The 22,094-nt window shown below is 37.5% G+C and overlaps 2 protein-coding genes across 2 annotated transcripts; both read right to left on the bottom strand.

The window, feature by feature from the left end:
• Nucleotides 1–18,109: 18,109 nt before the first annotated feature.
• LOC110869545 (VQ motif-containing protein 8, chloroplastic-like) lies at nucleotides 18,110–18,664 on the bottom strand. Its single transcript, XM_022118789.1, has one exon. It carries the CDS (start codon nucleotides 18,662–18,664, stop codon nucleotides 18,110–18,112), a length of 555 nt encoding a protein of 184 aa, XP_021974481.1.
• Nucleotides 18,665–19,888: 1,224 nt separating this feature from the next.
• LOC110872055 (pentatricopeptide repeat-containing protein At3g29230) lies at nucleotides 19,889–22,049 on the bottom strand. Its single transcript, XM_022120812.2, has one exon. It carries the CDS (start codon nucleotides 21,622–21,624, stop codon nucleotides 20,020–20,022), a length of 1,605 nt encoding a protein of 534 aa, XP_021976504.1. The 5' UTR covers nucleotides 21,625–22,049; the 3' UTR covers nucleotides 19,889–20,019.
• Between the last annotated feature and the right edge of the window lie 45 nt (nucleotides 22,050–22,094).

Below are 22,094 nucleotides of genomic sequence, written 5' to 3' on the forward strand. Positions count from 1 at the left end.
CTTCGCCGATGAATCATTGGTGATCCCACACACAGATGTGCATATAGATGAGAGCTTAAAATTCGTAGAGAAACCGTTGTCGATTGAAGATCGACAGGTGAAAAAGCTTCGCAGAAAGCACGTACCGATTGTAAAAGTCAAATGGGATGCTCGTAGAGGTCCCGAATATACGTGGGAAGTCGAAGCCACAATGAAAGAAAAGTACCCCTATTTATTTGAGTAAATCTCGGGTCGAGATTTATTTTAAGGGGGTGAGGATGTAACACCTCGAATTTTTGTGTCCAATAATGTGTTAACACGTGTCATTTGATTACACGTGGCATTGGTATTAAATAAAGGACTAATATTGACAAACCTTGAAAGTATATAAATTCGAGGGTTATAAATGTCAATCAAGGGTAAATATGCTGTAAAGTAACCCTAAATAATGCTTGTACCTTCAAACGAATAAATCATAGATCGTACGGAAGTGAAACGCGGAAGAAAGTGAGAGATTACAAACCACAGGGGTTAACTGTGTCAACATGTTTAATTATACCTCTGAGTGACCCTTTAACGTTCCCAAGGCTTTGTAACAGTATTATACACTCACTAGAATATACTGTATAAATTCCGCGAAGTTCCATTTTAAAACGAGAAAGATATGATCAGACTCGTACGAGAAGGGTTAAAAGCGTCAATAATAAAATTTAAGGCTTTCCGGATAATAAATAAATTAACCGGGGGCTTAAAAATGCGGGTAAATAACGCGGGGTCCTTAACTGTAATTAATCAAGGGCCATATCGCAAAGTTACCCCTTCAAACCCGAAAGGTCAGGTTATTAATTATCGAAGATGCGATATTAATTATAAAGATTTGATAATCATTTGAAAAAGATTTATTTTTAACCCCTTACGGACCGTAAAGGGTATGCCTTACGGACCGTAAGGAGGTGAATGATTAAATTTGATCCGCCTATTGCTTACGGACCGCAAGGCCGAAGCCATACGGTCCGTAAGCAACGCCCATCGACAGATTGTTGGCTGTTGGCTGTTTTAAGCGCCAAAACACGAATTTATGGGTTTCTCAGAGTCATGGGTGCCCCCTACTCGACCCATAACCCTCTAGGACACATGCCATCCATCCATGATCAGTTGTAGGGTGTTGTGTGATGATCTTAGATGCCTTCCTTGGCTATAAATAGAACCCTTGTGCTCATAAGTTTCATCACAACACAACAACACTTCTCTGGTCATTCTAAAGGCTCTCAAGTGTACTTCATTGCTCTCTAATCAAGTCTCAACTTCTGTAAGTCCATTAAATCCTTTGTGGTTTGATTTATACTTAGTAAATAGCTAAAAACCAAACCATCGTAAATACGGTTTGACTTTAAAATAAATCCGTGATGGTTCAGTCTTATGACGAATCAAAAGTAGTTATGAGTTGGTATTTATGTGGGAAATAAACCCCTAAAAGGGTTCCCTCTGATCACCACTCTAACTATGTCAAATGTCGAGTCAAACGTGCACTTAAAAAGTCAACAGAAAGCTATTTTGCCGTTTTATACATAATATGTAATGTATATGCTATGAAACCTGTTTTGACACTCATAAAACATGATATTAAGTATATAAACTCGTTTACGCTCGTTTGAATCGACCATTTGCTATATTGTCCCGGTTCGGAACCGAATGTCGCAAAAGTTTGACTTTTGCTTTGACTTCAGTTCTGACCCGTTTTAGTAAGGTATAGATATGCCTTAGGACCCTCTCAGGACCAGGTTACATGATGGTATAACCCTCTGTGACCGGTTCATGATTTGTCCGAGTTTTTTACGCATTTCCGTTAATCGCCTAAAAGTTGACCGTAACGGTCTTTTAAAAATAAAACGAGTATTTCAGACACGTGAACGGACCATAACCTTGCTTACTAAATTATAAGCATGTCCTTAAAGTTTCACGTCAATCCGAGGTCTAGAATGAGAGTTATGCTAAATAGCGCAATTAAAGTAAACTTTTGTAATAAACGGCGCAATTAGCATAACGCATATCTAAACCAAGATTTCGTCACCAAAACTTTTACCCACTGTTGTAAAATAATATTTCTGGAATTTTAAAGATTTTTAATAATTTTTACCTTGCTCATTACCTGCGGTTATGACTACGGTTCGGTAAATACCAAATATGCCCTTTTCGGCCAAAACATGAGTTCTACAAGGTCTTTTGACCCGATTCCAGTTGCTACTGATTTTAAATAATAAATAAAGTATTTTAAACTTTATAAACTGTTCGGGAAACTCAGATTTCCTGTAGAACTCGAAAAGCTCTTTAAAAGTCTTTAAAATGACCGAAAAACCCCTACGGGGCGATATATTAACTAAAACTCGTTACGGGCATCACGGAAGGTATCCTACTGATACCACACCCTCTTTAAGGCACATTGACTTAGGAAATAAGCGTAAGACTCTCATGGTTAACCGTTTCGCCTATTGCGCGCACGGTTCGGCTTATGGAACTAGTTTCCATAAAATAGCCGATACGGGTCAAACTATATTATTTTGACCCCAAAATACAGAGTGTGAACATTGAACCCATATAAAACAAGTCTCTGAACTTGTTTGGGGCAGAATCACATTCCATTCTCGGTTTTCCCCTTTCACGCGATTAAACCATATCTATATATCGGAACCAACCGGTCTAGGCTACAGCTAATATAAGACCCGTTAGGATTCTAAGAGGTTAATTAAAACCTTCGTTCCAGATTAGGAGCCCCAGTAAAAGCTATCGGTGATTTAATCAAATTAAGGAATATACTTGCAAAGGTAAATACTTTTAACTTATTTCCCCTATACGGGCTTGGGATACGGTATAATAATACCGCTTGATTGAGCATCATATCTTCCATCGCTGAGGTGGTTAAATTGTGTAATGTGATCGGCTCATTTAAACAGTTTTGTTTCTTAAAAGCCTTTGGGGGGTTAATGACCGTTGTCCCGGATATCCTTGGCATCATTTTACGAAATGGCCACGACCTCGACATCCCGGTGTAGGCGTACACCCGGTATATATTGTCGACACTTAATTAAAAGACGTAGCCGTTGGTTTTTATACTACGGTTTTACGCAATGTGGTGTGTCTATTAATCTTTAACCCGGCACGATCCGGGCTACTGAACGCATAAAAGAACATGTAATACGTTCACAAGATTTTTAAAATTTTCCCAAGTTATAAAAGAGTTTGTGCCTTGTGCATTCAAATCAATTTTTAATAAACATTTTCAAATGTGTCAGTTGAATGTATTTACCAGTGTAAACTGACGTATTTTCCCCAAAAAGATTAAGTGCAGGTACTATACGAAATTGGCTGGTATTAGCTTCCTAAGCATCACGAATAGTCTCGCAAACTCGATGCCGTATCTGAATGAACAATATTTTATTATTTTGATCCGCTGTGGATACATTCGACTTCTGTAATACATTTGATATTACAACCAGAGGTTGAAGTATATATTTATCTTTAAGCTTCCGCTGTGCATTTATATAATTGTGTGGTTTGACTATATTGTTGCCAACTACGTCACGGTAATCCCCCACCGGGCCCACCGGTGATACACGTGGAAATCGGGGTGTGACAAAAAGTCTTCAGGAGTGACAATGGCACAGAATTCAAAAATAAGGAGTTGGATGCCTTCTGTGTGAAGAAAGGGATTGTAAGGCAGTACAGCATCCCTAGAACACCAGAGCAAAATGGAGTTGTTGAAAGAAAGAACAGAACGCTGATTGAGGCTGCCAGAACCATGCTTGCAGATTCAGGTTTGCCATTAACTTTTTGGGCAGAGGTAGTAAACACTGCTTGCTATGTCCAAAACAGAGTCTTAATCAACTCCAGGCACAAAAAGACTGCTTATGAAATTCTGTATAAAATAAAGCCATTAATCTCATATTTCAAAGTTTTTGGTTGCCCATGCTTCATTTTGAACTTAAAAGATTCTATCTCCAAATTTGCAGCCAAAATCGATATGGGATATCACTTGGGATACTCATCCACTGCTAAGGCCTACAAAGTGTTTAATACACGGACCAAAGCAGTGGAAGAGACCTTGAATGTAAAGTTCAATGAACTTTCATCACTGAAAATCCCTGCAAATCCTGCAGAATTGTTTGATTTTGAAAAATTCACCTTTGAAAATACTGCTGTCAAGACTAACACTGCAGGTCCATCAGAGGATTCATCACCAGACTATGGATATGAAATCATCATTCCTCAAAAGTCTGCCTCAAGAGGGGGAGCATCAGTTGTTCAAAACAGTTGTCAAAGCTCAACCACTGCTACCTCAACAGTTGTTGACCAAAGTAGCCCCTTAACCACTGCTTCCACCTCATCAAACACTGCTGACAAAAGTCCTCAAACAGTGGATCAAAGTCAGCAGGTGTTCACACCTTTACCTCCAATGCCTCCACCTTTTGAAGCCACTGCTGGGTCATCAAAGTCATCAGTAGTGGTTAGCTCAGATGATACACATCTGCAACCTTCACCACAAAATGCCATCATTCCCTACCAAGGAGAGCTAATCTTCTTGAAATCTCATCCACCAGATCAAATTATTGGCAACATCAATGAAGGGGTGCTTACCAGAAAGCAATCCCAAAACATTTGTCTTTTTGCTGGCTTTCTATCACTCCATCAGCCAGTTAAGTACCAAGAGGCACTAAAAGACAACAGCTGGGTAGAGGCCATGCAAGAAGAGCTCCAACAGTTCAGAAGACAACAAGTATGGGAGCTTGTACCACTGCCAGAGAATGTAAGTCCTATTGGCACAAAGTGGGTCTTCAGAAACAAAACTGATGAAAGGGGCATTGTTGTCAAGAATAAAGCCAGGCTTGTGGTTCAAGGCTACAGACAAGAAGAGGGAATTGATTATGATGAAACTTTTGCTCCTGTTGCAAGACTTGAAGCAATCAGACTCTTTCTGGCCTTTGCTGTCAACCACAATATCAAGGTGTACCAAATGGATATAAAATGTGCATTCCTCTATGGTAAGATTCAAGAAGAGGTATATGTCTGTCAACCTCCAGGTTTTGAGGATCCATTTTATCCAGATCATGTCTACAAGCTAAACAAAGCTTTGTATGGCTTGAAACAAGCACCCAGAGCCTAGTATGAAACTCTTTCCACCTTTTTACTTTCCATTGGTTTCACCAGAGGCAGGATTGATAAAACACTGTTTTTAAAATGGAGAGGGAAGGATTTGATGATTGTCCAGATTTATATGGATGACATCATTTTTGGAAGCACATGTAATAAAATGTGTGAAGAGTTCAGACAACTCATGACAGCTGAGTTTGAAATGAGTGCCATGGGTGAACTTCAGTGATTTCTTGGTCTCCAAGTAAAGCAGCTGCAAAATGGCACTCTCATCCATCAAGGCAAATATGCAAAAAAACTTTTAAAGAAATTTGATATGGATGATTGTAAGCCATGTAGTACACCCATTGCAACCAACAAATTGATCATGTCTGAAGAAAAGGATGATTTGGTTGATCAAACCTTATATAGAAGCATGATTGGGTCTTTATTGTACCTAACTGCATCTAGACCAGATATCATGTTTGCAACATGTGTCTGTGCAAGATCCCAATCATCCCCTAGAAAGTCAAACCTTATTGCTGTAAAAAGGATATTCAGATACCTCAAAGGTGCTCCCACACTAGGTATCTGGTATCCAGCTGATGGTAAAATTGAGCTTTCAGGTTTCTCAGATAGTGACTTTGCTGGATGTGATAAAACAAGGAAGTCCACTTCAGGAGGGTGCCAATTCCTAGGCAATTGCTTAGTGTCTTGGCAAAGCAAAAAGAAAGCAGCTGTTTCCACATCCACTGCTGAGGCAGAATACATAGTTGTTGCAAGCTGTACAGCCCAACTGCTCTGGCTTCAAAATCAGTTACTGGATTTTGGTATCACTGCCTTGAAGACACCACTCATGTTGGACAGCCAGGCAGCAGAAAATATCATCAAAAATCCATTTTCCCATTCAACCACCAAACATATCGACATCAGACATCACTTTGTGAGGGATTGCTATGAAAAAGGTTTGATTTCTCTGCATCATGTTCCAACTAAGGATCAGCTGGCAGATGTGCTAACCAAAGCATTAGACACATCTACCTTTGAAAGCTTGATCTCTAGGATTGGTATGCTCAACATGGAATAACAGGCAAAATCCTGTTATTCTATGAATAAAAGCATTAAAATGTTTTCAGAAAATCAAAAATCCATCCTTAAAAATAGCTAAAAATGAATTTTTCATTAAAATCTTAAAAGTCTGCCATAACCACTGATGGGTTCAAAAGTCTGTGCTGCTACAAAAGTCTGTCCACTGCTGAAAGTCATCCCCTGTTCTCATTTTTCTTGATAACCACTGATGATCATAATCAGTGTTGCATCCACTGCTGAGCTATCTACTGATAGTGAAAAGCATCCACTGTCCTCCATTTCCATTGTAACTACTGCTTTCACCAGTTGTTTTCACAAAAAGTACTGTTCAAAAGTGCCATCCTTCACTTCACCAGGGGATGGCATGCGAACAGTACTTAGTGGTCAGACCTTTTGTAACTGCTGCCACGTCAGCATTCACTCTTCCTCTATAAAACCCCCTTTCAACACCCAAACAGGGTTTCACTGTCGAATTGAATTCTCAAAAATTCTCTTCTCAAAGCAGTTTTCATCACATTTCTTCAAATCACTCCACAATCTCATCTTCGATCCTCATCTTCAAAATGACAAAATCGAAATCATCCTCTTCAAAAGGGGCCTCTCAAAAGGCTACCTCCACCTACATCCCACACAAACCATCTCACAATCTACTGGGTCTTCTCACAAAACCCGGCAATATCGATACATTTTATTCCATCCTCGATATTATCAACGCTTCAAAGTACAAAACTTTGTTGACCGCTGATGCACCAATTTACCTGCAAACTCAGAGAGAGTTTTGGAAAAATTGCATCCTTGAAAAACAAGGAAAAGATGTCATAGCCATTAACTCTACTCTGCAGAAGAAAGCAGTCTGAATAACACCGCAATCCATATCTGAAGTCTTTCAACTCGATGATCTGCAAGGTAAAGACTCTTTCCCTAAAAACGAGTTAAAAATTGACTTCATTGAGAGAGGGTATGCAGACACAATGATGAAGAGGGATACCTTAGAAAAAAGGTTTCTTCCCTTCTGCAATCAGATTTTTATTTCATACCCTTCTCATGTGTGTTTCAAACAAAACCACTTCTTTTAATGAAATACCAATGAAAATTCAAAACTTGGGGTATGCTATTTTACAAGACGAAAATCTTAACTACTCCAAGGCAATTTTCAATGATTTGGTTAAAAAAAGGGGCATCAGTTGTTGATGTTTGGAGTACACTCCCTACTTCAACTTCTGATAAAACCACTGCTAGTGGGAAATCAGATGATCCCATTAAATTGGGTGATGGTTTAAAGTACCAAGAATTGACGAAACGTGTTGAAAAATTGGACACATCTGTTGCAGAAATTAAAGACATGCTGCAACAGTTGTTAACAATTCCAAAGGTACCATCCACTGTTGTTCCATCTCAAACACCTGCCCCACCACCAGCAGATGTTACAAATGAGCTCTGGAACCTCTTCCAACCTTTTCTCCATCAACAATTTCAGTTGGCCGAGCAACAACATGAAAAACATGTTCAAAATCTCAAAAAGGCAATGGAGTCTAGGTTCAGGGATACAAACGATGACATCAAGGCGATCAAGGCCCAGTTGTTGACAACCACTGGCACTGCTCCTCCTACTGTGCTTTATATTGATGACGTCCCTGCAGATAATGCCAAAAAGGGGGAGAAAATGAAGGAGTGGGTAAAGAAGGGGATAGAAAATGGGTTATATCTTGATACAGTAACAGGTGCAATGCTCAGAGATATTCCTTTGCCAGATGGTAGTAAAAAGGTTGATGTTACCCAGAATGCACTTGATGATGCTGTCATTAGTGTAAAGAGGGATAGAGCGGCAAAGGCCTTGTCAAGGTGGAATGAGGAGAAGAAAGCTTTCATGAAGATGAATGCGCAGGGTTGTTCTAGTGAAAAGGATGATCAAAATCCGATTCCAAAAAGAAATCTTACTAGAAAAGTAAGGAAACCCAAATTCACACCATCCAGCCTTCAAAAGCATACTCTAAAATCACTGCCCAAAAGCCACCAACATCAAACCTCCACCCAAACAGTTGTTACAACAACTGCTCCCACTCAAACACATACCACTTCAACACACACCATCACCACTGCCTTACCACCACCATCTGTTCCTGCCCTAAAGCAGAAGACAGCAGATGACAAAACATCTGCTGTAATGACAACAGTGGTTGAAGCACCAGTTGTTTCAACAGCTGTTAGTCAACCACAAACCACTGAACCACCGAAAACATCATCTGACTTCCCTAAAATAAAAAGGAAAAGGGTTGTCATATCAGATGATGATTCTCCATCTCCACCACCAAAAGCTTCAAAATCCCAAGCACTTGTCACAGTTTCAAAACCCATTCCTCTCTCTTCAGCTCAATTATACAAACCCTTACCTCCTGCAGGTGTTCAATTTCCTCTTGAACTTGTAACAGTTAGAGAAGATATTAAGTCCTTCTACTATGAGGATGACCCTGCCAAAAGGAGGTTGCCATCGATTGAAGGATATCCCAGGCCAACCAATATTGAAGAATACTTGAAAATCAAGGCCAAGCAAGCAGAAGATATCTCAATAAAAAACAAACAAGGGAAATCTGATAGAGAGTATCAACAAAACTATCAGTTTCTACTTACACAGGTCAAAGCTTTGGAACAGTTTGCAAAGAATGTATGTCAGCAAATCTCAGAAAAGGCAGATGAGTCCTTGAGAAAAGACTACATTGAAAACATCATGACCTACAAGACATACAAGGGGGAGAAGCACATGTTCAGAAACTGGACTATTCCTGAGCTTGAAAAGGAAGTAGCCAGGATTCATGAAATGATCAAGAATAAAGTCAAGCAGACTCCCCCAGAAAAATTCAAAAGGGTTGAAGCTGATAAAGCTTTAGAGCTGAAGAGAATGAAAGAGGAGCTGATAATTGCTGAATATGGGTCAAAGAACTCTGTGTCTAAGTGGGGAGAAGCGAGGGTCAGGGCCACCTGCAAGAGTTTGGAAGAGCTAACGAAGAAAGATCCAAAAGCTCCACAAAAGCCTGACTACTCCAAAGCAGAGGTTTCGAAAGGATCATCAAAGCCACATCTCAAAAGAACCACTGCTCCTGCTGGTACTGCCATCTACAAAAGAAGGAGACAAAGCCAGTTAGGTTCTGAAACAGTTCAAGAGATTCTTACTGGAAATGCCGTTGTGAAAACGGGCACGTTGCTAATGTTGAAAGAAGAATTTGAACTGGAAAAATCTGCACATACTGCTCAGCCAGTTATGAATAGGCCAGCCTCACCAAACTCCTCAACAAATAACAATCTCCCAAGAAACCCATCTCGCCTAAAAATACAAGAGTGGAAAACTGACAAACAGAACCACGTATTGACTATGGTCAGGGCAGATGGCGAAGTGAAGAAATTTACAAGGGAACAAGCTCTTGGCATGAGACTTGAAGATTTGCAGGATCTCCTTGATCTTCCACTTAGCCGGGATGAAGATGATACAGATGCCTTAACCTTCGAACTACAATTCAAAGGGCAAATAAGGGAACAGTTGTTGAGGCAATAAAAATCTACAATAATGGAGAGTTTTGGCATTATCTGTTCCAGGGGGAGATTGTTGGGATTGAACCCTACCAAAGGAACAGATAATAAAAGCCAAAACTGGATCACAGCAGTAGATTCAAAATAAGCAGATGTCTGGTTGCAAGTCTCTCCCCTTGAAAGTGGTTTCAACATCTGCTGACCTCCTATCTGCTGATCATGCAATCTGCTGACCTATAACTGCTGACCAAGACAAAGTCTGATAGAAGAACTAAAGCTCTGCTGCTCAATCTACTGCCTTGGTTCAAGCTCTGCTGATCATGACAAGTACTGCTGGGTTCACAGCAGTGGAAGGATGCAGTAGCAGTTTATGTTTAGTTTATGCATTGAAATGTACTATCAGTAGTTAGCATAGCAGTGTTTGTATAGATCAGAGGTTAGAGTTTGTTAGGAGGTTAGAGGTCACTTTCATGGTGACGTCAGCTTAGATGCTCAGTGGTTTGCAAGTGCCTTTAAATAGAACAGTACTCTGTACTGTTCTGTTTAGCTCATTCACCATCTTCTTTCTGCACGAACAAACACTGAGCTCAGGCTGAGGGGGAGTTTGCATATCATACACACATTGTAATCAGAGTTTAAAAATAAATTTAATCATTTGATTCAGTGTTAGAAAATGTATGATTGATAGCATTTCTTCTGTTTGATTGTGAAAAGTTTGGTTTCATTAAATTCCGCTGCACTACTCTTTCACTTGTTCATCTAAATTGAAACACAAATCACAATCAATCCAAACTCAGATCCTAACAACACCAAATTAATATTCAAATTTATTTCTATTAATAGATAATACTTTGAAAGACAAAAACTATGCCTGAATTTTTTTAACGTCCAAACATTATGTTTCAGATTTATAACAAACTGTTTGGACGTTAAATAAGTCAACCCAGCCTTATACGTTTCAAATCATTTTAAACTTGTTTGTTTTGACCAAACATGTTATGACATTAACCTTATTTGATATGCAACCCAACCCAATTATTGAAGAACCTATGACTCAAGCAAACACCCACCTATTAGGCATAGTGTAAATAGTTATTCTAGAAGGTAAATTTTGTAAATATGTAAAGGGTATAAATACTTAGTTTGTACAACAACAATGTAAATACTTCTTTTACTATAAAGTTCATATTTAATTGCATCTCCATTGTTTGATTGCCTTTTGATCTATACATTTTTTTATTTTTCTTACAGGAGCAGGTGAGATATAACAAAATAACATAAAATAAGATGAAACTACACTCGAAACACAAAAGAAAATGAAAAGAAATTAAAATAAATTAAAAAAAAAACTAATAACAAACTATGAAAAATAACTAAAAACAAAAGAGAAAGTAAAACAGATAAACCAAATAAAGATACTAATCGAAGTTAACTTGATACACTAAGTATGATCTAAACATGAGAAAGCCTGCCTGGAGAATCAACATGTGTTTGTCCCGTTTGCGTTTGATACCTTTGGTGGTCTCGCTCCTGATGCTGTGCGCCTTTTGAATCGGGTTCAAAAAGTCGTTAATAGTAATTCTTCGTCGCTAAAGGTTTCAAACTTTGTATTTAGTAGAATTGGTTTTTTTATTCAAAAGGGGGTGGCGGCGCAACTTGTTGCCCGACTACCTGCCATTGCTTTGTAATTGCCCTTTTTCGTGTGGAATGAAAAGAATATCCATTTCTTAAAAAAAAAAAAAAAAAAAAAAAGATCTAAACTAAATAAAAACTAACCTAGGCACTCTAGTTAAACTCTAAAAAAACCCTACACTAGACCATTGGTTAACAGTGTATTGAGTTTCATCTATTTAAAAACACTGTCGAAATTTTAAGCAATATCATCAAAAAAAAAAAAATTCCATAGAGACAACCATACAATCCAAATTACTGACCCCCTTGACAAACTGGCCAAAATCAACCCGGTCCACGCATGACAACTACACAAAACACGCAAACTACGCTAACCATGCCGACTCAAGTGGAGTATCCTCAGCGAAATGAGATGACAAATGTCGATCTTTTTGGAATGATGGATAATTTGCCAATGCCTTATATTGGTTATCAATATGATATCATCGGTTATCAATCGCCACATGCACAAAGGCAACAAGATCCCGTGTTTATACCCAAAACGCAACTGACCAAGCGGAGCTATCGCAACCTCGGAAACGTTCACACGAGAAAAAATCAACCGACTAGCCGAGGGCCAAAAAAACGCATATGTCGTGGCCATCAAGTGAGGAATACGCTTTGGCTCGTTGTTTGCTTGACGTAGCCAAGGACCCGGTAGTTGGGAAATACTTTTTCAAATATTTATTTAATACTTTAATTTTTTTTGTTTACTAACATTATAATTTTTTTAGCAAACTATCAAATCTTAGTGAATTTTGGTAAAGAATCCAGAATAACGTTTTTTAGATGATCAATTTATTCTTATCGTACACCAGATACGATTTCTAGTAAGTGGAGGGATATTCGCGTGAAGTATACGGAATACAATAACATATACCAATGGATGTGGAACAATCGGAAGAGTTGACAAAACGACGTTCAAATCAAATAAGATGCTTTGGTAGAATACCAAAATGCCAAAGTCCTATACAGATGCATCAAAATTTGGGAGCTTCTTCAAGGTAGCTCGAAGTGGAATCTCATCCTGTTAATGGAAACAGGGACTAGACTGGGTCGATAAACACATAAGAGAACTAAAACATTATCGTCCGTCAAACCCACAGGTAAATCTTTCCGTGCTCGGGTTAATATTGACTTAAACGAGACTGAGGATGAGGAACAAGAAGAACAGAAGAACCGCCATGTTCATCCGGGAGGAGGGGGACATAGGAAAACGAATGGCATCCTCGTCCAGTGTCGACTACATGAATGGTTTCAAGAAATGACTAAAAAATTAGGAGATTTAACGGACGTCGGACAAAAACGTCTAGAGTTAAAGCAAAAATAGGAGGCGAATAAGCAAGCGCATCTTCAACTCAAGAAGGATCGACAAATGGCTATAGATTATAAAATGTTGACGAAACCCATCTTACCGGACCGCAACGTGAGTTAGGAGAAAAATGCATCGAAAAATTCGGGAAAATATGGGTTTTAGGTTTTTTAAAGTTTTTTATTTTTTATGTCCTTTTTTAATTATTAATGAAATATTTTATTTTTTAATTGTTAATGAAATATGGCATTGAATTTTTATTATGTTTTATTTTTATTTAAAAATATTGGAATAAACATAAAGGTAAAATAGCAAAGAAGCATAATAACTTGTTAAAAGAGAAATTGTTAGTGCATGATGGCTTAAGTAGAATAGCGGATCTAGACTAAAATTTCAAGGGTACTGTTAAAAAAATTATACCGAACTTTCATACAAGGTAAATAAAACAAAAAAAACACGATAATTAATAAAGTTAAACATATACCTAATAGATTTCTCCAGCCATTAGCATAGTTTATCCATTCAAATTGATGACCTCGTGATTGAAAAGCCTTTTTGACAAGATATGCTCCTCTTTTGTCATCTATTTGATTAGGGTAATAACTAACAATAGGTGGTCGATCAGACGGATCCAAAGGAAGATCATTTAAATCGATAGTATTTCGTGATCTTCATTTTCTTGCATATCATTATGCTCGTTAACAATATTTGAACTTGTACCGATATTATCATTTTCTTGGAATTTTCTTTTAAAAAGATTGCTAATAAGAACTTGTTCAGAATGTGATTTCATCTTCTAAGTTCCATGTATCCTAATTTTAAAGAGTAAAATGCATGGATGCTCCCTGTGGTTTTGTAAAATAACACATATAGTCCCCAACTTTTAGAAATTACATTCGTGCTCCCTGTGGTTTAACAAGTTGTTACTCGGATAGTCCATAGAGTGAATGACAGTTAGTTTTCTCCGTTAAGTGACTGTGAAATGACATAATTACCCCTTGCCCTTGCTAAAACATTAAATTAACTTATTCAAGTAACATACATAAATCTTCCAGAACTAATTTAAGTGTTGCAGCTTCTTCAAAAGCTTTCATGAACTCACTACCGGAAGTTCCATCCCCGGCGAGACAATCTGGGTCGAAATTGAAGGCCACCTTATATATATTATCAAAAGAGTACCTTTCAAGAAGATCTTGAAGATCAACAACCTTGTTCAAAGCCGCAGCCCTTTCAAGAACCGGCACGAACCGCGTATGTAGCCACCTATGCGTAATCAAATAATCACTGTCAGACGCCGACTATGCGACAGTGGAGAGCCGCTGGCCAACAGAATATTCCCGATCAATTCGTTCAGCCGTCTTCTTCGCCTCGTAAACAATGATCGGGGTTTAGCAGGTGATTGAAGGAAGACGATGATCAGCAGTTAGGGTGTTCGATGGTGAGTGGTTTTTGTGGCTAACTATTAATGGGGGAGGGAGGTCGCCGGTGGCGGCGGTAGTTTTCCTAGAGAAGAAAGGGGTGGGAGTGGGGTTGGGGTGGGATTGTTATTTATTTTTTTAAGAAGTGGGTCCCACAAATAAATATATATTTATTTAGTAGTTTAAGTTATTTTGTTTTGTAGTAAGGGTATTTTTGTCATTTCACACTCAGTTCACTGAGAAAACTAACTGGCATCCACTCTAGGGACTATCCGAGTAACAACTTGTTAAACCACAGGGAGCACAAATGTAATTTCTAAAAGTTGGGGACTATATGCGTTATTTTACAAAACCACAGGGAGCATCCGTGCATTTTACTCAATTTTAAAAGAAACAAAATGTAAACTATAATCAATTGCACATAAAGTTATAAATCCTAAGTCCCAATCAATTGTACATAAACTCTAAACCCACTTTTACGTAAATCCCTATGACCCTATCAATTCCATATAAAATTCTAAACCATCAACAAAACCATAAACATTTGCAATTTGCACATAATCAATTAGAATTTAAAACTAGAATTTGCACAGAACCAGTTGCACATACCCTCTTTACAAAATTACAATGGAAATTGAAGATTTGAAGGCGTGGAATTGGATGATGGTGGAACCTTGGAGACAACATAGGGCGGCGTTCGGCAATCGGTAGTGGGAAGCGGAGTGGTAAAGGGCAGAAGGTAGAGAATGAAGGTGGGAGGTCACCTAAGGCCAATGTTGATGATGTTGCGCGCTGGCGCTATCGTTTGTTCACGTTCAAAAATCAAAGAACCCAATACCCAAATCACTTGGGCTTTTAACCATTCATGTGGGCTATTGATTTTCAATTATAAAGGTATTTTTAACCATTTGGTAGTGTGCTTTTAATCATAAATTTGCGATTGAGCTTTCAATAAAGAAACTCAAGTTTTTAGGGGTAGCCTAAAATAATCTCAAGGGTAACATAAAAAAAATTCTGGGGTAACAAAATACAAAAAGTGTAAAAAAAAAAAATTTGCACTTCGTCATAAAAATTGAGGCATAGCAGGTGCAACCCTTCCACTTTAGCTATGTCTGCCCGTACTTGAGTACATGTTTTGTGTAGTGACTTTCACAACCCTTGCAAAGTATCCACATTTAGGGATGTAAATGAACCGAACGTTCAACGAACATTTCGTGAACCGTTCGGCGGGAAGTTCATTTACGTTCATTCACTTAATAAACGAACGAACATGAACAAGAAATTTCGTTCTATTCGTTAAATGAAAGAACAAGAGCAGAGGTCTCATTCGTTCAATTTTGTTCGTGAACATTCCTTCATGTTTGTTTGTTTATGTTGTTCATGAGTTTTTTTTTTTTACTTTGATTATTTTATCTAAATTTTTTATATTTTTTAACTTTTATTTATATTACTATTTTAAAAAATAAAATAGAAATCCCTATTCCCACCGTGCTTATGCACCGTTCCCCTTTCCTTCCTCAATATTCACATTGATGAACACTATCAACCTCTGTTCCACTATTATGGTTTCAAGTTCTAGCGTTGCTTCCTCCGCCATCCACCTCTAGTCTATGTCGCTTTCGCCGATTTTATTTGTGTTCGTTTGTGTCCGTGAACCATTTGTGAATACATTCATTTCCTTAATTAATGGACACGAACATAAAATCTCGTTCGGTAAGTCTTCATGAATGTTCGTGAACACATTTATTTCCTTAACGAAAGAACACGAACAAAACCTTATCAGGTTTGTTCGATTTGTTTACAACCCTATCCACATTCGCAAGGTCCCGTTGAGTTAGGGATGTAACTAAGTGACATGGTAAAACCCATAATCAAACAACACAGAAACAGATAACAATTAACTCTTTTAAGGTGCATCTAGCTTTTTTAAAGTATTTTTGTTATTTATGTTCTTTTTTTTAAATATTAATGCCATATTTTATGTTTTTAAATCTTAATGAAATATGACATCAAGTTTTTAGTATATTTTGCTAAAAAGAATGATGATGAGTTGGCGCTAATATGGCATAAAATACCCCTTAAAGTCATTAACTATTAACCATGGTTTTAGTAGAGTTTGCAATATGTGATTTTTAACTTTTAAAGTCTTAATTTTTATATAGTCATGGTCTTTTGTTTTTTGATTGCATATTTTGTTACTTTAAAGTCTCAATTTTTATATTGTCATGGCTTTTGTTTCTTGATTGCATATTTTATTATACAAATCGATCGTTAGTGAAACGAGTTGGCTCAAATTTCAACCGTTAATGAGAAATATAATAAAACATGTTTTTAGTATATTAATTGCAGTTTCTTTTTCCTGACAATAAAAATCGCTAACCGGGTTAGTAGTAAGAATGTTAGTATCACCAAGTTAATATTAAAACCCCTCTTACCTGGACTTGAACGCATGACCTTCAAAAGAAGAAAAACTTCTCACCTTCCCGTTAACCATTAGGCCAAGAGATCATTAGTTTTAATCCATTATTATATAAACAAAGTAAAACAACTCTATTTGTCTTTTGACTTTTATGCCTTGATCTTTAGTGAAAAAGTCAGCTAAAACAATTTGGAAATTGACATTTGATTTAATATTGGAATAACATACATGTTGCGTGTTAAGTTAAGGTTAATCAAATGCATGTCTTTGATTTAAGTAATATTTTGTCTATGTCAAAAATAAAGAAAAAAAGAAGATACAAAACTTTTAATTTGATAAACTTAAATAAAGAAGTTACAAAAAGAAGTTTCTTATAAAATATGAAATCCTTCTAAATGTAAATATCTAACTTAATTTATGTGTGTTACTTTCAATATTCCTTTTTTATTTTTATAGGTTCAAAACAAATGTGGCAAACATCAAAATATTAATTAATAACATAAGAAGCACGTCAATTTTAATTAGTGATGGAACTTAAATATTTAAATTGAGAGGCGAAATAGATGTTTAACTAGGGATTTTGGATTAGGAAAGATAATATTTTACAAAGGTAATTTGTAAAACAAACACTCCTCAAACATTACGTGATTAAATTGAACACTATACTAATTCTTCTAATAATATCTGTCACATGTTATGATATACATATTAAAATGCAAATTGTCGGCCGACAAGTCAATTGACCCATAGCCTCCTCTAGTTTCGCCGATGAAAAAATTGTTAATCGCATATCTTTTGTAATTTCATTCAATTGAGCAAAACCTATAACAAGTGATGCATACGATAACAATGTTATTTCATTATGTGATGAAAATCTAACATTAGTATTGAATTTCAAGCCAAAAAATCAAATTTAACTCAACCCAATTGGGATATAGATGTCTCTTAAGTGTTAATAAAATAACAATAGCAAAATAATTATATAACACAATTCAAGAGTTCCTAGCTTTTAGCAAGCAGGTAACACACTTACTAGTGTCGCGTCGTTTGGCTGCACATTGGACTCGTTTAATTTAGCATCATTTTAAACGTATCAAGAACTTCCATAAACCAGTCGTTGTGCGCATATCCATTAATCAACCCATTCCAAGAAAATAACTTTTTTCTCAGGCATATATATCCGTTCAGTAAAGTGTTCCATGACATCAAATCTTGATTAGGCATTGCATTAAGCACCTTTCTAGCTGCACTCATGTCACCACATTCTATAAAACCAGACCATAATGTTCCACATTACAATATCTTGATTAGGCGATGCATCAAATAGTTCGGCGTGCGGATTATCATAAGCATATTTGGATCACTATATATAGGCAAAACCCATGTGTTTGAAATTTGAATACACGAAACAAAGAACAAATTAAACAATCAGTCACATATTCACGTAAATATATTTCGTTATAGACCAAGTCACCAAACCCTAATTGCAACTAGTTCTGAAGTTAATCACGAAATCTAACTTTAACAAAGTCTATAAACAAAATAAGAATGAAAAGAATCATACACACACTTTGGTCAATATTCAGGAAGCTCTTTTATGATCTCTAGAATAGAACCAGGTGACAAGAAACGGTGAGGCGAGAAGAAGTGATCACTCGTATTCGGTGTAAAAAGCGGGACATCCGCTACATACGGGTTCGAAGGCGTCTTAAACATCGGACTCTTGGATTTCATACTTTCATCTATCTTATGTGTGATACCAGAATTATTAAAAAGTTGATTAACATTAAGATCATACCCATCTTGCTTTAGGGTTTTATTCTTCATCTTATTATTCTTCTTCTTTTGTTGTTGTTGTTGATCATTGGAGCTAGAACAACCTGTTAGCTTCTGAACAAGAGCCATGAACTCATGAGGTTTCGTGTGGATGATCTCCGGAGAATGAATGTAGATTATCACCGGCTTTCGGATTTGTTTTTGCTGGTGATTCTCATGATGATGGTTATGGTGTTTGTGGATAGTGTGAGATTCTTGCTTGATATTTAATGGCGACGGTCGCGGACCGTTGATTACGATCCTGCTTTTCAACTGTTGTTTGTGATCACCATCATAAAATTTTGAAGAAGTCATTCGTGAAATTTTAGCTAAGCAGAAGAAAGAAAGCTTGTTTCTGGAAGAAAGATATGAGGGTAATTTGGATTGGTGTTAATGTGATATATATGAAGGTTGAAGGGTTTACTTAGTGTTGGGAAAAGTCAACTGCGGCAATGGTAAGGCGATTGTGACAAAAAGAACCAATGAAACTTCACCTAGAACCATAATGATTTTATTGATTTTGATTTGAGAACCATTACAATTACATAGATTTAACTATATAACATTCCAACTACAATTAATAACTCCATCCCATAATTTTTAAAACAAACATAGGAAATGGGACCTAAGTTGTTATGTCCCAACCCATAATTATAACTTTGATCTAGTTTTGTTTGCACGTCTGAACATCAGTGTGATGACCAAGGGAAACAATCATTTGGATGCCCATCTTTCTTCATGCTTAACACTAACTTTAGTAGTATATGATGTCATGATGAGTAGGGATGTGCACTGTTTAGTCCGGTTAATCGGTTTATATACATACCATAACATTTTATATACATATTAAAACGCAAAATACTGGCCGAAGAGTCAACTGACCCATACCCTCCTCTAGTTTCGCCCATGAAAAAAATGTTAATAACATCTCTTTTGTCATTTCATTCAATTGAGCAAAAACTATGACAAGTAGGGGTGCAAACGAGCCGAGCCGAGCCCGAGCTCTGCCAGGCTCGAGCTCGATTAACTTATGATAGCTCGGGCTCGAGCTCGCCTCGATTCGAGCTTTGTTTTCAAAGCTCGAGCTCGGCTCGTTTGTATTTTTTCAAGCTTGAACTCGGCTCGGGCTCGTTTATTATCTATTAGTTAGTATATTAAATAAAAATAATATAAATAATAGAATTTTTAGGCTTGCGAGCTCGATAAGTAAAGCTCGGGCTCGGGCTTATTTTTAGGTTCGAGATCGGCTTGTAAACAAGTTTAAATAAGCTCGGCTCGTTTACACTAAGGCTCGATAAGGCTCGACGAGCCTAACGAGCTTCACATGTGAGGCTCGAACTCGGGCTCGATAAACAAACGAGCTTTGTGTTGAGGCTCAAGCTCGGCTCGGGCTCAATAAGGCTCAGTTCGTTTCGAGCTTTTTCTCGAGTAGCTCGCGAGCCGCTCGGCTCGTTTGCACCCCTTGACAAGTGATACAATAAAAATGTTAATTCTTTATGTTGAATATCTAACATTAGTCTTGAATTTTAAGCCAAAAAATCAAATTGAACTCAGCCCAGTTGGGATATAGAATAGCTCTAAATAAACAATAGCAAAATAATTAATATAACATTACCACAAATCAGAAAACCACCCTATCACAAGATTCAGTGGTATGAAATCAAATGATCCTAATGTTCCATAAGTTGTTGCATATAAATAGTATCTTTTGACAGTTTTATCAAGCTTTTTAAAGCAGAATATATCTCTTCTGTCTTTGAATGCCTCTCATCAAATGCATAGAACTCAACCACACCATCATCCACCTCAATCAAGCTGCAGCCCGGTAACTTCTTAGCCCCGGTGTTCCTCATTGCAACTTTTGATCGGGCCAAATCAGCCCACCGTTTAGCATCTCCGTATATATTCGACAGCATCACATAGTTAGACGGGTTCTCGGGTTCAAGTTCAATAAGACGTTGAAGACACAATTCAGCCACTTTAATGTTTTTGTAAGTTCTCGACGCCCCTAATAAGTTGGTCCAGATAACATTATCGGGTTTTATCGGCATCTTATTAACGAACTCGACCGCTTCTTCTATCAAACCAGCTCGAGATAATAGATCAACCATACAACCATAATGCTCGATTTGCGGATTAATCGAGTATTCATCTACCATAGAGTTAAAATATCTAAATCCATCTTTAACTAAGCCCATGTGCGAACAAGCGCAAATGACACCTATGAACGTTATACCGTCTGGTTTCTGTTTCGAACTTTTCATCTCGTGAAAAATTCTCAAGGCATCGGGTCCATGACCGTGCATTGCTAACCCGTTTATAACCGTGTTCCATGAAATCAAATCTTTTTTACTCATAGTCATGAACACATCAACCGCACTTGTGATCACGCCACATTTTGCATACATATCTATTAAACTGTTTCCTACGTATGTATTATCTCTATACCCATTGTTTACCGCGTATAAATGCACCCATTTACCCAATTCTAAAGCTCCTAGCTTTGAGCAAGCGGATAACACGCTTACTAGTGTCGCGTCGTTCGGCTGCACGTTGGACTCGTTTAGCATCGTTTTAAACGTATCAAGAACTTCCATGAACCGGTTATTATGAGCATATCCATTAATCAACCCATTCCAAGAAAAGAAGTTTTTCTCGGGCATCTCGTTAAATAGTTTCTCGCACCCCTCCATATCCCCGTTATTTGCATACCCGTTCAGTAAAGTGTTCCACGACATTAAATCTTGATTCGGCATTACATCAAATAGCTTTCTAGCTGCACCCATGTCACCACATTCTATATAACCAGAAACCATAATGTTCCACATTACAATATCTCGTTCAGGCGATACATCAAACAGTTGGCGTGCGGATCTTACGTCCCCACATGAAATGTACCCACGAATCATCGACGTCCACGTGACTACATTCCTCAATGTAATCTCACTAAAAACTTTATATCCATAACCAACCTTACCCCCACTACAATACATATCAATCAACGTTGTCCCGACAAACGGGTTCGACTTAAACCCAACCTTTACGACAAAACAGTGTACTCTTTCACCGTCTCTCAAAGCCGATAACTTCACACACGATTTCAAAACCATGGGGATTGTAAAGTAATTGGGCTTCACATTAACATGTATCATATGCCCAAATAAAACCACTACATCCATGTACATCTCGTTATCGATATACCCTTTGAACAAGGCGTTCCATGGAGCAATGTTTGGGTCAGGCATTTGGTCGAACAACTGGCGTGCATAACCCATGTTTTTGAACTTAGCGCACGCAGACACGAGTCGTGGCGTGATAAACTGATTGTGCTCGAACCCATGTGTGGTTATTTGAGATTGAACTTGCTGGACGTGATTTAGGGTGTTACATGATCGCAAAAGTGAGATAAATCGTTCTTCAAGAATGAACTTTGGTGAGAAGTTTTGAAGAACTTTCGCAATTTTGAAGAGATCACGAGATTTGCAAATGAATAGAAGCAATCAACGTGATTTCAGAAGTTTAAAAGAAGTTATCGTTATCGATTTCGTTTACCATTCCTCTCTGTCTGAACTAATTTCTAAATTCCAATAGCGTAGTTGAAGAAGAAGCTGTTAATGTGTAGCCCACTTTTAAATAAGTTATAAAAATAATTCAGGGCCTGGAGAATTGGGGGCTAAAGTCTATAGGTATAAGTATAAATATGATTGATTGATCAGGTTATTCTGCTGATAACACGATAATACTT

This window comes from Helianthus annuus, chromosome 8 (genome assembly GCF_002127325.2).
Source record: "Helianthus annuus cultivar XRQ/B chromosome 8, HanXRQr2.0-SUNRISE, whole genome shotgun sequence".
NCBI lineage: Eukaryota > Viridiplantae > Streptophyta > Magnoliopsida > Asterales > Asteraceae > Helianthus > Helianthus annuus.